This window comes from Vipera berus (assembly GCF_964194415.1).
Source record: "Vipera berus genome assembly, chromosome: 17".
NCBI lineage: Eukaryota > Metazoa > Chordata > Lepidosauria > Squamata > Viperidae > Vipera > Vipera berus.
The window spans coordinates 6,231,297-6,248,039 of record NC_138220.1 but is presented as its reverse complement, the minus strand read 5'-3'; the positions used below and the strand labels follow the sequence as shown (position 1 = coordinate 6,248,039).

Here is a 16,743-nt window from a genome sequence, read left to right as displayed (position 1 = left end):
TCAGCCGAGGAAGGGAATGATTGCAAGAGGCAAGCGGGCGGTGGACGGGGCTTGGCAATCCAAGCCCATCGTGCAAGCGGCAGGGGATTGTGGGATGGTTCCCCCCTCCATCCCCACCTCCCGAGAACCAGTGCGAGACTAAAGGTAAAAGTGGCATTCGGGGACTTAGCAGGAGGAAGGGGCGGGGAAACCAACCCAGGTGCCCAAATAATGTCCTTTTCCCAGGAATTCCAAAGCCGGGCGCCCGGTTTTGGTGAATCCACTCAGGGCCGAGCCCTGATGGGAACGTTTCGTCCTAAATACCGGAGCCGCTCTTGCAGAACCAGACGCCGCCATTTCTTGATCAGACATGTCCTAAAAGGCAATTTTTACAGGCGTTCCTTTTTTTCCTTTTCAGTCCCTTAAAATATGTGTGTGTGTGTGTGTGCGCCCGTGCGGTGAGGTTTTTTTTTTTTCCTTTTCTTCCTCTCCTTTCCCCCCCCCCATTTCCTTCCAAATCACAAGGAGAGTTGCTGGGGGGGGGGGAGCTGAGCGAAACAAACAAACAACTCTGGCCGGGGTTGTGTTTTGCAATCCTGGCACGGCCTGCCCTCAACTTTGTGCCTCCTGCAAACTTATTTTCTCCCAAGATAAATCAGGCCAGAAGTTGTGTTCCCCCCACCTTTTTCCCCCCCCAAAAGGCCTGGCAACAAACAAATCGTGGTTTTTTTATTCTTATTATTTTGGAAAGCTTGGCAGCGCTTGGAGAGAGCCCCCACCCACCCAACCGGGTTTAGCCTTCAAACAGTTAACCGAAAAAAAATTTCCAGCAACCCAACACCGTAGGATGTGGTTGTGGCAAGACCAGCTGCAAAAGCTTTTTTTTATTTTAAAAAAAAAACATTTTTGCAGAAGAATTTTGTAGGTTTGCTTAAAGACGGGCAGCGTAACTCTTCTCCGCCAGGTTGCCCTCAAAGGCGTGGACTGCATCTCCCAGAATTCCTCCGTTGCTGAGAATTCTGGGAGCTGAAGTCCACAACTCTGCAGGACACCCAACTTTTTTGGGGGTGGGGGGGGCAGAGCGTGGCAGTGGGAGCTGAGCCAGGAAGTGCTTAAAGGGTTTTTTATAAAGACTGTAGAACAGGGGTCTTCAAAGTTGGCCCTTTTGTTGTCTTCTGGACTTCAAGCTCCCAGAATGCCTCAGCCAGGCACATTGGCTGAGGAATTCTGGGAGTTCAAGTCCGCAAGTCATGAAGGGGCCATAGTTCCCCCATGCTGGATGAGGATTTCTGGGAGTTGAAGTCCTCAAGTCATGAAGGGGCCATAGTTCCCCCATGCTGGATGAGGATTTCTGGGAGTTGAAGTCCTCAAGTCATGAAGGGGCCATAGTTCCCTCATGCTGGATGAGGAATTCTGGGAGTTGAAGTCCTCAAGTCATGAAGGGGCCACAGTTCCCTCATGCTGGATGAGGTATTCTGGGAGTTGAAGTCCACAAGTCATGAAGGGCCATAGTTTCCCTCATGCTGGCTGAGGAATTCTGGGAGTTGAAGTCCACAAGTCATAAAAGGGCCAACTTTGAAGAGCCCTGCTGTAGAACACTTGAACTTTACAACCGGTTGGTGCAATTTTGGGAAAACGTGGAGTGTTTCTGAGTCTCTTTGGAGAACGAATTTTATAAGAACTGCTTGAATTGGAGTCCTTGGTGGTAAAAAGCTCTTTGATGCCGTACGGGCAGTCCTCAAATTCACAACAGTCCGTCCCCAAGGTCACGTGATCAAAATTCAGACGCTTGAGAGCCGATTCATATTTACGACGGTCACAGCATTTCCCCCCCCCCGCCCCGCCCAGGGTCATGGGAATCTCTTTTGCGACCTTCTGACCAGCAGAGCCAATTCACTGGACGACCCGGCTGCAGTGCTTTGCTTAACAAAGGTCGTAAAACGGGACGAAGCTCAACTTTTAACAACTGTCTCAGAAACGGGCTGAATTGTGGGTCGTAACTGGAGGAACGCACCGTACAGGAGAGGGATGCTCACGTGTAGGAGAAGGTGCTTCGGCATCAAAGGCTGCTTGTTCTTGCTTAGTCTCCCTCGGCACCACGCCAGGCCTTGCGTCATGCTTGCCTCCGGCATGAATAGGCCCGGGAATAACAGCATTTGGCATTCCGGTGGAGCCTTCCAGCGGATAGAAAAAGCCAAATAAAATCTGAATCAACAGGTGGCCCGGCAGAGGCGGTGGGAAGATGAGCCATTAAAGGCGGGAAGCGCCCGGAGTTGGCAACCGGGGGGGGGGAAGGAGGACAAATTTGGCACAGGGGCTGCAGTTGCCAACCTCTGCCAAGCTTTCCTCTCTTTTTGAAAGCGACTTCCTTTCGGCCTTTCGTTTTGCCGCCCGTTCGGAGGGAGAAGCCAAGGGACTCCAAAGCTGGCTGGCTGGCAAACTCCACTTTTCGGAGGGTTTAACTGCAGGCCGACGAATAGGAAAGGGGGGGGGATCGGAGGAAGGGTCCCGGAGTTAGCAAAAGCAAAAAAAAAGACTGGGCTCCGAAACGCAGTTCCCGACAGCCGTTGACTGTTTGAATGAATGAATGAACCTTTATTGTCAAAATACAACCATGTATATATACATTGAGATTGGCTGAGCCTCCCTTCGTGCCCCCCCCCAGCCTACAGTGACAACACCATGTGAATAATTGCACCACGCACCGGCCTCGCAAGTCAATCCTGCATAAAGTTTTTAAAAATTATTTCCCGTTCAAGAGCCTGACAGCCCACGGATAAAAGCTGTTTTTCATTCAATCATAAAGCACGTTGAAACTCGGTTGGGGTGGCTTGCTGCCCTTCGGCCATAGCCTCGGTTGCCCCTTGGTTTGGAAGAAGTTATCTGTGAATCTTCTCCTGGCGAAGGCGAGTCCATCCGGGCCCAGAATTTGCACGTCCAGCAGGTGCTTTGCCCTTTGACCTCTTGCAAGCATCTCTGCCTGGACCTTGGCAGCCCTTTAACCCTCTCTGGTGTAACGGGAATCTGGTAAAATGCTAACGACAGTTTTGAAGGTCATCGCTCTGCTCGGACAGGTCACCTCACAAGGTGCCGGAAACTTTGAATCTTCATGTGTAGTTTCAAATTTGCTCTTTCTGACAGCACCCTTGGCTGAAAAAAAGTGTGCAAACCCGCTTGCTGGGTCTTGTTGCCCCGAAGAAGCCCTACGGGGACAGGTGTTGGACTGACAGACAGATCAAGGAAAGGTCCTCAGGTGCTCTTAGCAACCTCCTCGGAGGCAGGGAGGGAGGGAGAATAAGGATGCAAGAATTATTCTCCCCTCCGGCAGGAATTGAGGATCCTTTCCCTCCCGCTCCTGGAGAGGTAGGATGCCAATGCTGCTAACATCGGATGTTCTTGCTTTGACAGCAGATGAAAATGCAGCCATTTTCTCTCTGCTTTCAGAGTTAGTTGATGCTGGGAGGGGGAATGTGGACGAGAGTCCAGCTAGTCATAACAATAATAACTCAGCCGTGGGAACCCAAGGTCATTGGGCCCAGAGCTGATAGAGTTTAGGAGAGCTGGGGAGAAAGCCCGCACGCTTCAAGCTACTTGGGGAATGTGATTTATGACTGCTCATTGGAGGAGGGAATTGTGCTTTTGTTACTTTGTATCCAAGGGAGGGGAATTTAGTTTTGGGGTTCAGCGATGTAGATGGGGAAGAAATGGAGGTCGTGACAGATTTTATTTTCCTGGGCGCCAAGATCACCGCAGATGGAGACTGTAGCCAAGAAATTAAAAGACGCTTGCTCCTCGGGAGGAAAGCCATGACAAATCTAGACAGCACACTAAAAAGCAGAGACATCACGCTGCCAACAAAAGTGCGTATAGTCAAGGCCGTGGTCTTCCCAGTTGCAATGTATGGCAGTGAAAGTTGAACCATAAGAAAGGCCGAGCGCCAAAGAATTGAGGCCTTTGAACTCTGGTGCTGGAGAAGACTCCTGCGAGTCCCTTGGACTGCAAGACGATCAAACCGGTCGGTCCTAGAGGAGATCCACCCTGACTGCTCTTGAGAAGGCCAGATCCTGAAGCTAAAACTCAAATACTTTGGCCACCTAATGAGAAGGAAGGACTCACTGGAGAAGAGCCTAATGCTGGGAAAGATTGAGGGCAAGAGAAGAAGGGGACGACAGAGAAGGAGGTGGCTGGATGGAGTCACTGAAGCAGGAGGCGTGAGCTTAAATGGACTCCAGAAGATGGTAGAGGACAGGAAGGCATGGAGGAACATTGTCCATAGGGTCACAATGGGTCGGACACGACTTCGCAGCTAACAACAACAACAATGTAGTGCCGATGCTTTGTTTCCCGAATAAAAGATTAAGGTAAATGATGCCTTGAAGTTCTTTTAAAGGATTTCATCTGTCAGAGCCATGACATAGATCTTCCCCCAGGCTGACATGCTCGTCTTAATTAGGAAAAGAAAGCTTGAAATCAACACTCTGTTCGTCCAGAAGGAACAGGTGGGGAAGCCGAGATCCTTTGCCAGGAGAACAGCTGCCTGACTTTGGCAAAAACTCAGTTTAAGACCAGAAACCCTACAAGAAGACAACATGGCAGCCGAGGCATCCATCGCCCTTTCAAATTCCCATTCCAGATCGTGTGTGTGTGTGTGTGTGTGTGTGTGTGTTTCAATTAGATGAGGAAACCTTTAATGCAGGGGGCCTTCAAACCTGGCCCTTTTATGACTTGTGGACTTCAACTCCCAGAATTCCTCAGCCAGCGTGGGGGAAATTTTGGCCCCTTCATGACTCGTGGACTTCAACTCCCAGAATTCCTGAGCCAGCATGAGGGAACTACAGCCCCTTCATGACTCGTGGACTTCAACTCCCAGAATTCCTCAGCCAGCGTGGGGGAACTACAGCCCCTTCATGACTCGTGGACTTCAACTCCCAGAATTCCTGAGCCAGCGTGGGGGAACTACAGCCCCTTCATGACTTGTGGACTTCAACTCCCAGAATTCCTCAGCCAGCATACTTCTCAAGGAGGCCTGGAGTCCCATCCTTGCACCCCCACAGGGGACTGCTTTTGGGATTCTGCGATTCAGGCGAACATGGTTACTCCTTAGAGTGGTTCTACATGGCTTGCTTGGGAACCATCTTGCATTCTGAAGCGAATTATGGAGGCATTCCCAAATGGGATCCCTTTCCTCTCGGCCACCAAACGTGGCCCTGGAGCCATTGGCCTAAGTCAGGGGGGTCTTCAAACCTGGCCCTTTCGTGACTTGTGGACCTGCATGCTTGGCTGAGGAATTCTGGGAGTTGAGGTCCACAAGTCACAAAAGGGCCAAGTTTGAAGACCTCTGGTCTAAGTTGATCCCGCCATTCAGAAGCCCTTCCAGAGAGCAGAGACAAGATCTCTTTTGCTGGACGGATCCAGGAGAGTTTGTGACTTTCCAGCGTGTGGAAAACTTGAGAGGGTTGTTCATGCACAGGAGGGGGTGGCTTCAAATAGCCGCCTTCGCTCCCCCATCCACCCAAATCTTGCCTCATTGACTTCAATCTTAACAACCCCGCAGAATTGGGGTTATTTAATCCGTCTCGGGGCCCAGAGATCTGTCAAGTGTTTTGTTTCTCTGAACGATTACAGCAATATCTCTTGACTTACGCAAGCTGTTTTCTTTTCCTAAGCCATTTTTTCCCCCCCTCCTCATTTGCATCTTGTATATATATATATATGTATATATATATCAAAGGCTCTGGGTGGCTTCCAAAGGCACCTTTTTGATCCCAGGAAGAGTAATTAAGACCTCGGCTTTTTTTCCCCCCCAGATCGGTGAGGCAAGGCTGAGCGGAGGCGTGTTGTGGTTCAGGCGAGGCTTAGGAAAGGATCCAGCTGTTGAACTGGGCTTGTCTTAAATGGTGCCAGGGAGTTTGCGCTGGGTGAACCAGACGGCACGAAGGTCGGGCAGCCCGACATAACCACAGACAGCCAAAGGCTTCGTTGCAAACGTTTGCAAAACCTGGCCGGTTGCTGCCAAGAGAGGCAACCCGTGTCGTTTTTGTGGTGCTTGAACCTCATGGGTCCAGAGCCACGGCAAGGAGAAGGAGACACATCTTCGGGCACCCCAATTTACAGACTCGCTTCTGTGTTGGGTGGTGGTGGTGGTGGGAAATCAACTTTTCTTGAACCCAGAAGCCTTTTCTTTCCGGCACGTCTCACCTGCCATCCCAAATCCTGGGGATGTAACTCTTTCCATACTTCGCGGCCCGCTTCAGTTCTTTCCAGATTCTGAACCACTGGACAACACTGTTGATCGTGCAAAGAAATGAATCAGGCCGGTGCGTCATGCCGGGTTGTGCAAAACGTCAGAGCGGCTTCAGCCGGCTGACGGGACTCTCCCGTCCACCTGGATGCGCCGAGGGCTGAGGAGTAGCGCCAAGAAAGATCCGGATTTCCAGCCCCGCTGCAGAAGCGAGGGAGTAGCCCTGCGGACGGCTGTCCCTGCCCCACCCAGATACTCCCCAAGGTGGAACTGACTCATTTTGCTGATGGCCTCCCAAGAGGCCTCCATCCTCGGTCGAAAACCAAGGCGTCGGTTTACGATGCTGCTGAGCCGATTGCATCAGCCTCACCTGTCAATCGACTCTACCTGTTCTGCTCAGGTTTCTCTCTCTCTGAGGGGTTCCCCAGTTGAGGAGCTCCAAGTGGGGTCCCTCGGCACAGAAGCATTGTTGGGGGTGACTCCGGAAACAGCAGTCCTGGTTCTGCTGAGACGGGAAGACTGTCTCTTCTCGAGGCACGGGGAAACGATGTTCCCAGGACTCTTTTTTTTTCCCCTGCTGTGTTTGTTAAAAATGAAATTAAAAGGCATGGAAGGGATGATTCTGCTCATTTAACCACCAGGGAACCAGCCCCGGGACCATTTACATTGCCATTTTCTGGCGGTGATCCAGTGCAAGAAATCTTGATTGCAGTTGGCCTCTGTTTGCCCAGCAATAACAAAATTCCAGTTCGCCCCTTTAATCTTGCTGATGCACAATTTCCTCTCCTCTTATCAGGAAACATGAGCTGCTGCTTTTCCAACACTCTCATCTGAGATTCTTTCGAATGAATCCAATCAGAACAGAGCTGGAAGCGAGCTTTGAGATCTTCTAGTCCAACCCCCTACTCAAGCAGGAGACCCTATATACCAGGGGTCTTCAAACTTGGCCCTTTTCTGACTTGTGGACTTCAACTCCCAGAATTCCTCAGCCAGGCACGCTGGCTGATGAATTCTGGGAGTTGAAGTCCATTCCTCTTAAAAGTCTATATCAGGGATCTTCAGACTTGGCCCTTGGATGACTTGTGGACTTCAACTCCCAGAATTCCTCAGCCAGGCACGCTGGCTGATGAATTCTGGGAGTTGAAGTCCATTCCTCTTAAAAGTCTCTATCAGGGATCTTCAGACTTGGCCCTTGGATGACTTGTGGACTTCAACTCCCAGAATTCCTCAGCCAGCGTTCCTGGCTGAGGAATTCTGGGAGTTGAAGTCCACAAGTCATCCAAGGGCCAAGTTGGAAGTCCCCTGCCTTATACCATTTCAGACAAATGGCTGTCCAGTCACTTCTTAAAAACTTCCAGCGTTGGAGCATTCACAACTTCTGGAGACAGGTTTTTCCACTGATTGATTATTCTAACTGTCAGGAAATTTCTCGTTAGTTCCAGGTTGCTTCTCTCCTTGACTAGTTTCCATCCGTTGTTTCTCGTCCTGCCTTCAGGCGCTTTGGAGAAGAGCTTGACTCCCTCTTCTTTGGGGCAGCCCCTCAAATACTGGAATGCTGCTATCGTGTCCACCCAGTCGTTCTTTTCTCTAGACTGGCCATACTCAATTCCTGCCACCGTTCTTCATATGTTTTAAGTCTCCAGGCCTTTAATCATCTTAGTTGCTCTTCTGTGCACTTTTTCCCCAAAGTCTCAACATCTTTTTTTTTGCAATGTGGTGACCAAAACTGGATGCAGTATTCCAGATGTGGCCTTACTAAGGCTTTATAAAGCGGTACTAACACTTCACGTGATTTGGATTCTGTGCCTCTGTTTATACAACCCAGGATTGTATTAGCCTTTTTGGCTGCTGCCGCACACTCCTGGCTCATGTTTATATTTATTTTTTTATTTTTATTTTTATTACATTTATATCCCGCCCTTCTCCGAAGACTCAGGGCGGCTTACAAGCTTAGCAGTAGCCTTCATTCTATGTATATGCCTGCTTATTAGGGCTTTCGCGCGCCCCCCCAAGCGGCATTATTACAAAGTCAGCTTAATTGCCCCCAACAATGTGTGATCGTCCACTAGGACGCCAAGATCTCTCTGTTTTTGAGCCAGTTTTTCGCCTAATCTGTACTTGTACCTTTGGTTTTTCCTGCCCAGGTGTAACGTCGACAATCTGCTGTGTAAGTAATATCATCTCCCTTGAGCAGAAGCTTTGAAACAGGAAAAGCTTCTCCTTAAACAAATCAGCTCAATAGATTGAGATTTGCAGAGCTCTTCATTAGGCACCGTGTAGTGTTTTTGTTTTTTTAACCGAATTTCCATCTAGGTAAATGTTGATTTTGGTAGCCCAAGCGATTGTGAGTCAAGCTGGCGTGGTGCGACATGCCCTGGTTTGCCTCTTTGGTGGGTCTCAGCAACTCTTGCTTTTCTTTCACCTGAATTGTGGGCGATGCATTTCACGTTGCTAGTCCTGTACCTTATAGGGCAAAAGCCAAGCCGACGTACCCATGTTGCTCATCCCCTTTTCCTCCTCCACACCAAAATTTTACGAGTTTTTAGGGTATGAAGTCACTCTTGGGAGGGGGAGAAAGGCCGGTCTCTGAATCACCTAATTGTGAAGCCACTTTGTGGATCACTCCGGTGACGTGCGAGAACTTGCCAAGGGACGCCACGTCTCTTTCTGCGCGCACAGCGTGTCCTTCTTGGCGGGAAAAAAAAACAACACCCCAGCTTTTTGTGCAAGAGATTTCACCAAAAATGTGGGGCCTGCCTGCGAAATGGCCTCTGTAAGGACACCCCCTTTTCAGCTTGAGTTCGGTCAAGGCGCTGTGGGTCTCCGCTAGGGCGGTTCCGTCAAAACAGCCAAGGAACAGTTTTGCCAGACTATAAAGCACTGGTTGTCCTTGACTTACAACAGTCTGTTTATTGACGGTTCGAAGTTACAATGACACTACAAAAAGTGATTCTTATGACCCTTTTCCCCACTTGCAGCATCCCTGCTTAAAATTCAGGTGCTTGGCAGCTGACTCGTATTTAAGATGGTCGCAGCGTCCCGGCGAGTGTGGGGGGGTGTTCCTCGTGATCCCCTTTTTGCGACCTTCTGACCAGCCAAGACAACGGGGGGGGGGGGGGAAGCCGGATTCATTTAACAGCCGTGTGCCTAACGTAACAACTGCAGTGATTCAACCAACAGCCGCGGCAAGAAAGATCGTAAAAATCGCAAAACCCACTCGTTTAATGTCTCGCTTAGCCACAGAAATGTTGGGCTTCCCTTTTGACCGTACGTCGAGGACTATATACTGCCTCTAGGTGCCGAAACCCGAGTGAGCCAAGTTATAGTTTTCTCAAGGGGGAGTGGGTCACTACTTGTTCACTCATACTGTTTTCTAAACGCAGCCTCTTCCACTCCAGACTGTCTCTTGGGTGCCCGTTAGAAAATGCCAATACGGAAGTTGAATCCGACTTTAAAACGAGGAAGCTGCAGCAAAACAAAAGCAAAACAACAACAACACACCACCCAATGGTGATTTTTTTTTCTATCTGGGTCTGGCAGGAAGCATCCAGTGCCGAGCCTAATTCTGAAGCATGCTGACTCTTTGATCTTGGGGAAAGCCGGTTTGGGGACGGAGGGGTGTCATGGGTTTGGCCATGAATGATTGGCACGTGATGGCGACCTCAGCGTAAGCCTATCCTGGGATGCAGGAGCAATGTGGGCACGTCATGGTTCCGATAGATGAAACCGTTTAAACCAGGGGTCATCAAACTCGGCCCTTTTATGACTTGTGGACTTGCCTGGCTGAGGAATTCTGGGAGTTGAAGTCCACAAGTCATAAAAGGGCCACCGTTTGAAGACCCCTGGTTTAAAAAGAAATGCAAGGCAACGATTTCTTCCTTAAAGAACACTTTATTTAGGATGCAAGACCTCGGCCTGTGCAAAGGCGAAACCACGACTAAAAATCCCCCAGGTTACAAAATTACAAATTGCAATTCCCACCCCACTTTTGCTGTCATAAATCGCACTGGCCAATTGTTACAAAACCCACAACGTTATCAGCAATGACCTTGATCCTCACACATTTGAATTGTTTTGGCTAACCGAGAAAACCACATCCCCCCCCCCCCGGTCCCTTTCATTTAAAATTTCTCTCAACTAATAACGTGGCAACGAAGACAAAATGAACATGGCTTCCCTTCGGTTTGTCGCCGCGTCGACAGGGTCTTTGGGGAGGCGGGGTGGCGATGGGGCAGGCACTTTCCTCCGTGCCTCCCAGCTCTTCCCCAGCATCTTGGGCGCTGTGTGGGAAGACTCCGCCAAAAGCCCGCTGCCAGGCCTCCTTTGGCAGGCACAAACAATTAAGCATAATTGCTCCGTGCAGCCTCACGCCTGTTTAGATAACAGCTGTCGCTGTGCCAGGTGAGCACGCCCTGCCTGGTTAATTATTTCAGCAGACGGGGACCAGCCCAGGAGTCCCTGAGGCTCGTGGGCCTTCAGGACGCCAGGGATACGCGCAGGGGAGACACCGCCTGAGCTGAGCCGAGCCGGCCTCTTCCTCTGGGCTCCTTTGGGAACCGAGACAAACTTCCACTCCCACCTGTGGCGGACGGGGAATGTGTCTTTTGGCGAGGTTCCCCTGTCGCGCCACCGCACGTTGGTTTGCGACTTACACAAACTGCTCAGCACGCCCCGCTTGGCTCATTCAGCCATCTGCAAGTTATCCCTGGGCCTGGCAGAGCGGGCGATGCCTTCGCTCCCGGGTTTTGAATGGGGAGGGGGGGTGAACCACCTGCCTAAGATCAAGGATTTGGTACCCTGGTTGTCTGGACACAAGAGGAGCCCAGAGGGAGCTGCGTGGGTTGATTTTTGTGGGTTAATAATAGACATCGGGAAGCAGTGGAGCAGTGGGCTAATGCCTCCTTAAGTAACACCAGCTGCCTGCAATTAGTGCAGGTTCGAGTCCCACCAGGCTCAAGGTTGACTCAGCCTTTCATCCTTCTGAGGTAGGTAAAATGAGGACCCAGATTGTTGGGGGCAATAAGCTGACTTTGTAATAATGCCACTTGGGGGGGGGGTCGAAAGCCCTAATAAGCAGGCATATACATAGAATGAAGGCTATTGCTAAGCACATTGATTTGTGCTTTAGATTGTAAGCCGCCCTGAGTCTTCGGAGAAGGGCGGGATATATAAATGGGATTAAAATAAAAAATAAATAAATAAATAAATCCCAGGTCCCATCGGAAGCTTTCCGTAACGAAGCAGCGTGAGCCGCTTTGACCAAGACAAAGTGGGCTTTTGAGCAGCTGCACAATCTGCACTTTCTCCAGTCCCTGTGCGTAAACACACACACACACACACACACACACACACACTCACACCCATTGTGTAGGCTTCCTCCCAAAGAGGCAGCGCCTCTCTTCTTCACAAGGATGCCTCTGTGCCATGGGGAGGGAGGACACAAAGATAGGAGAACGAGTTCTTCTCTCTTTTGCAGAGGCGCCAAGGGGAAGATGGCGGGACGGGCAGGTGGAAATTGGCGAAAGACGCCCAGATGACGCTGGAGGGATCGAAAGAGAATCTTTTGTTTTGGAGAAAAAACGGATACACTTTTTATTGCGTTTTATTTTCAAATGCAAGTTTTTTTTTAAAAAAAGAATGAAGATAAAAAACAAGATAAAAGTGGGGGAGAAGAGGGAGAACTGCCAATTAATTGCCCTCTTAATCTTTCCCCTCCCTGTTTTAACGCTTTCTCCCCAAATGCATGTCATCTTTTTTCTCAGGAACGAAGGCAAATGTACGCGTCCCAGGATAATGAAAACTTAGAAGAACTTTTTATTTTTATTTATTTTAATTCCATTTATATCCCGCCCTTCTCTGAAGACTCAGGGCGGCTTACAAGCTTAACTTTATTGTCACTTTGAATGTACACCGACCGGCACCCATTCAAATGAAATTTCGTTGCATTTCAAAGGGTCACCGCCTCCGATATACACCGCATAAATATGACAAAAATAAATAAATACATACAGAAGGACGCACTCTTTCTGAAAGCTCGGAAGAGTAAAATCTCCGGTCGCGGTGACCGATCCAAAGGCGATTTTGTGTCTTTTCCCCCCCCCCCCTCTCTGCAAAAAGTCCGTATAAATCTTTTTTTAAAAAATTGTGCTGTAGTTTCCCCCCACCTCCCTCCAGCCAGCAGTGGACGATAGTGCTGCTTTCGTTTCCCCCAATACCGATATCCGTTCAAGCTGCAATAGGAACAGGGTTTTAAAAAATACACCGCATTGCAGGTTGAGGGCACTGGACCCGTGCCGTGGCCATTTAAATCAGGTGCTTCTCAACCTCTGCCTCTTTAAGACAGGGTGGACTTCGACTCCCAGAATCCCCCAGCCTGCAAAGATTTATTTTAACCTCTGGGAGTTGAAGTCCCTCTTAAAGTGGCAGAGGTGGAGGGGAAAATGGCTGGTGGGCTCTTCCTGGCAAGGAAACCTGATCCATTCTCACAGCTTGGCATCACCAAGCTCAGCTGGGCAAAACATCCCCCCCCAACTCTGGGCTCTTTTTTTTCCAGGGAGTATTTCCCCCCCCAAAAAAACCAAGAACTGGCCCTTCCAGCCAATTGGCCCTCAGCAGCATGCTGGGAAATGTAGTTCAGCCCCATGAAGAGGACTACAAATCCTCCAGCTGATTGTCAACCCCAGGGGTCTTCCAACCTGGCCCTTTGATGACTTGTGGACTTCAACTCCCAGAATTCCTCAGCCAGGCACATTGCCTGAGGAATTCTGGGAGTTGAAGTCCACAAGTCATGAAGGGGGCCATAGTTTTCCCCCATGCTGCCTGAGGAATTCTGGGAGTTGAAGTCCACAAGTCAGGAGGGGACCATAGTTCCCCCATGCTGGCTGAGGAATTCTGGGAGTTGAAGTCCATAAGTCATGAAGGGGACCATAGTTCCACCCCCCATGCTGGCTGAGGAATTCTGGGAGTTGAAGTCCACAAGTCATGAAGGGGGCCATAGTTCCCCCATGCTGGCTAAGGAATTCTGGGAGTTGAAGTCCACAAGCCATGAAGGGGCCATAGTTCCCCCATACTGGCTGAGGAATTCTGGGAGTTGAAGTCCACAAGCCATGAAGGGGCCATAGTTCCCCCATGCTGGCTGAGGAATTCTGGGAGTTGAAGTCCACAAGTCATCAAAGGGCCAGGTTGGAAGTCTCCTGGTCAACCCCGTCTGTGGGGGGGGGGGAATTCTAGAGGCTGAAGCCCACTGGCTTTGTCCTTCAGGATCCTATTTATAATAAAAGAGAGACCACAAAATAAATTTTTTTTAAAAAAACAGGAGGAGAGACATTAAACTCCAACACGCCATCTGGCTTTATTCTGTCAGCGACTTCACCCTACCCCTACCACCCCCCCCGGCCTCCAACCGGAGATGGACCGGTCCTGCCGGCCCGGAGCATGCGCGCTGGAGAGAATTCAAAAGTCGACCGCACGATCTCTCTTTATTCTCTCTCTCTCCTCTTCTTCCCCCTCCCTCCCACCATTCCCTTGCGTCCAGACTGGTCGTGCCGGGCCGGGCATGCGCGTTAACCTGGCAGCGCACGTGCGGGCGGGCGTGGCGCGGAGGGCGAGAGGGCGTGTCGTCCCCGCCCCCCGAAGCGACGTCAGCCGTGCCGGCGCGGGTGCGTCTCATTCGCCGGCGGGCGAGCGAGCTAGACGGAGGCTCCACGCGCGGCCGGCCGGCCGACCGACCGAAAGAGAGGGCCAGCCGAAGATGATGCTGGGCGAGCCGGCGGCCCTGTCGGAGGAGCCTCCTCCGGCGGCGGCCTCGGCGCTGCGCAGCGAGCTGGGCTCGCACCTGCACCTGCTGAAAGGGCTGAACGTGCGCTTCCGCTGCTTCCTGGCCAAGGTGCACGAGCTGGAGCGCCGCAACCGCCTGCTGGAGAAGCAGCTGCAGGCCGCCCAGCTGGGCGAGCGGGAGCGCCGGCTCCGCTACCGGCGCTTCCCGCGCCACCAGGCCGTGCAAACCGAGCCCCAGCCGCCCCTCGGCTCCGCAGCCGCATCCCCTTCCCCGCCGGCTGCTGCTGCTGCTGCTGCATCTTCCTCCTCCTCCTCCTCCTCCTCTTCCTCCTCGCCCTACGGCCGCCTGCCCGGCACCATCTGGAGCTACCGGCAGGTGAGGCGGACGGGCGGCGGCGGGCTGGAGACCCTGCAGGGGCCCGGCGTCTCCTGGCTGCACCCGGACGGCGTGGGCGTCCAGATCGACACCATCACCCCCGAGATCCGCGCCCTCTACAACGTCCTGGCCAAAGTCAAGCGCGAGAGGGACGACTACAAGGGCAGGTGGGTCGCCGCGGGGCCTCCTTTCCCCTCCCCGGGGGGTGGGAGGGGCGGGGGGTTCCCGTCTGGCCGCCTGAAGGGGGGAGGGAGGGGTGGGCAGGTCGGGGATCGCCGCTTGGCCTCCTTTCCCGAGGTGGGAGGGCGGAAGGAAGAGAGCAGGGGTGTGTGTGTGTGTGTGTGTGTGTGTGTGGTGGTGCCCCAGTCAGGGGCTGCCTGGGCTTCCCTTAGGTCAGAGATCGCCGCTTGGCCTCTTTTTCCTGCCCTAGATTTTGTGTGTGTGTGTGTGTGGGGGGGAAGAATAGCCCCTCCTTTATTGCTCTAGATGGAGGAAGAGCCCCTCCTTTCCTGCCCTGCAAGAGATGGGGGGTGTGTGTCTGTGGGGGGGTGCGCTAGGTAGCTACTCTTTCAGGATCAAAGATCGCTGCTTGGCCTCTTTTCCTGGGTGGGAGGAGGGAAGGAAAGGCAGCCTCTCCTTTCCTGGGTGGCAAGAGATGGTGCGTGTGTGTGTGTGTGTGTGTGTGTGTGTGTGTGGTGCACTAGGTAGCTACTCTTTCAGGATGAAGGATCGCTGCTTGGCCTCTTTTCCTGGCTGGGAGGAGGGAAGGAAAGGCAGCCCCTCCTTTCCTGGGTGGCAAGAGATGGTGTGTGTGTGTGTGTGTGTGTGTGTGTGTGTGGTGCACTAGGTAGCTACTCTTTCAGGATGAAGGATCGCTGCTTGGCCTCTTTTCCTGGCTGGGAGGAGGGAAGGAAAGGCAGCCCCTCCTTTCCTGGGTGGCAAGAGATGGTGCGTGTGTGTGTGTGTGTGTGTATGTGTGTGTGTGTGTGTGTGTGGTGCACTAGGTAGCTACTCTTTCAGGAACAAGGATCACTGCTTGGCCTCTTTTCCTGGGTGGGAGGAGGGAAGGAAAGGCAGCCCCTCCTTTCCTGGGTGGCAAGAGATGGTGTCTGTGTGTGTGTGTGTGTGTGTGTGGTGCACTAGGTAGCTACTCTTTCAGGAACAAGGATCGCTGCTTGGCCTCTTTTCCTGGCTGGGAGGAGGAAAGGAAAGGCAGCCCCTCCTTTCCTGCCTGGCAAGAGATGAGAGGGGATCTCCTCCCCCCCCCGCCCCGCCCCGCCTAGCTAGAATAGGTAGATAATCCCCAGGATCCGGGATCGCTGCTTGGTCTCCTTTCCCTGTGCTGGAAAGTTAGGAAGGAAAGGAGCCGGGCGGATGTTGGGGGCGCATAAGCCCTCCTAGGTATGAAGGAGCCCCCCCTCTAAGGCCCTGAGAGCGTATGGGATGGAATTTTGGGGGAGTGGGTGGGGGCTTTTTTGGAGGGGGAGGGTGGGGACAGGGTTGCCCTGTTTTCCCCCCCCTGCCCACCCACCCCCACCCCAGAAAGCGGATCCCCGGAATGCAGGAGGGGCTTAAGGCCCAGCCTGGCCCCTCTGTGGCCTTGGCTTCTCTGCTGATCAGATAGCGGGGAGTGACTCTTCCCAGGCCCAGGAGGAAGAGGAGGAGGAGGAGGGGGGGCTGGAGGGGGAGGGGGCTTCTTTGGGGAGGAGGGAAGGCCGAGGACCCCCCTTGCCGGCCAGTAGCTGAAAATGGGGGGGGGGAAGGAGAAGGGGCTTCCAGGCAGCACCAGGCCCAAGAGGGGCTTCTGGGGAGCACCAGGCCAGGGGAGGACGAAGAGAGGCCTGAATCCCCCCCACTTTTGTGCATCAAGGGGGTTGCGACCCCCTTCCCTTCGCTCTGAGCTTGCTTTCCCCCCCCCCCAAAATAAAAGAGGGGCTGGGGAAGGAGGGAAGCTTTCATGGCAGGCGCCGCAGTGAGAATTGGAGGAACCCAGTAAATGAGAGAGGAATTCACGGGGTGTCCCTCCCTCCTCCTCCTCCTCCTTCCCTGGGGGGGGTTGTTGTTGGTGGTGGGGGGGCAGGAAAAAAAACACACACCCTGCTGAGTTTGCTGCAAAAGAGGCATTCCGGAGACTCTGGATTTCTCTTAGTCAGTCCTGCTTTTTTTTTGGCATCTTGAGTGTTGCAGTGTTTGGATAAGGGAAGGTGGCATATCCATGCCAGCCGACCGTGGGGGTGGGTCGGTGGGGTGGGGGGGCTCCTCTCCCCTTGCCCATCCTGCCCCCCTTTCGCTCTTCTTCTGCAAATCAGCTTTTTTGTGTGTGTGTAGGAAGACCTTCCTCCTCCTCCCCCTCCTCCTCCTCCTCCTCCTC

The 16,743-nt window shown here is 52.4% G+C and overlaps 1 protein-coding gene across 3 annotated transcripts in view; it reads left to right on the top strand.

The window, feature by feature from the left end:
* Positions 1 to 13,931: 13,931 nt before the first annotated feature.
* Positions 13,932 to 16,743, top strand: part of IFFO2 (intermediate filament family orphan 2) — a 35,138-nt gene continuing 32,326 nt past the window's right edge. For 2 of the 3 annotated variants that reach the window (XM_081341493.1, XM_081341492.1), the window contains exon 1: positions 13,934 to 14,539. In XM_081341493.1, the coding sequence (XP_081197619.1) occupies positions 13,971 to 14,539 (569 nt within the window). In that variant the 5' untranslated portion in view covers positions 13,934 to 13,970. Of the gene's footprint in view, positions 14,540 to 16,743 lie in introns of all 3 variants that reach the window. The other variant, XM_081341494.1, reaches the window with a different exon arrangement.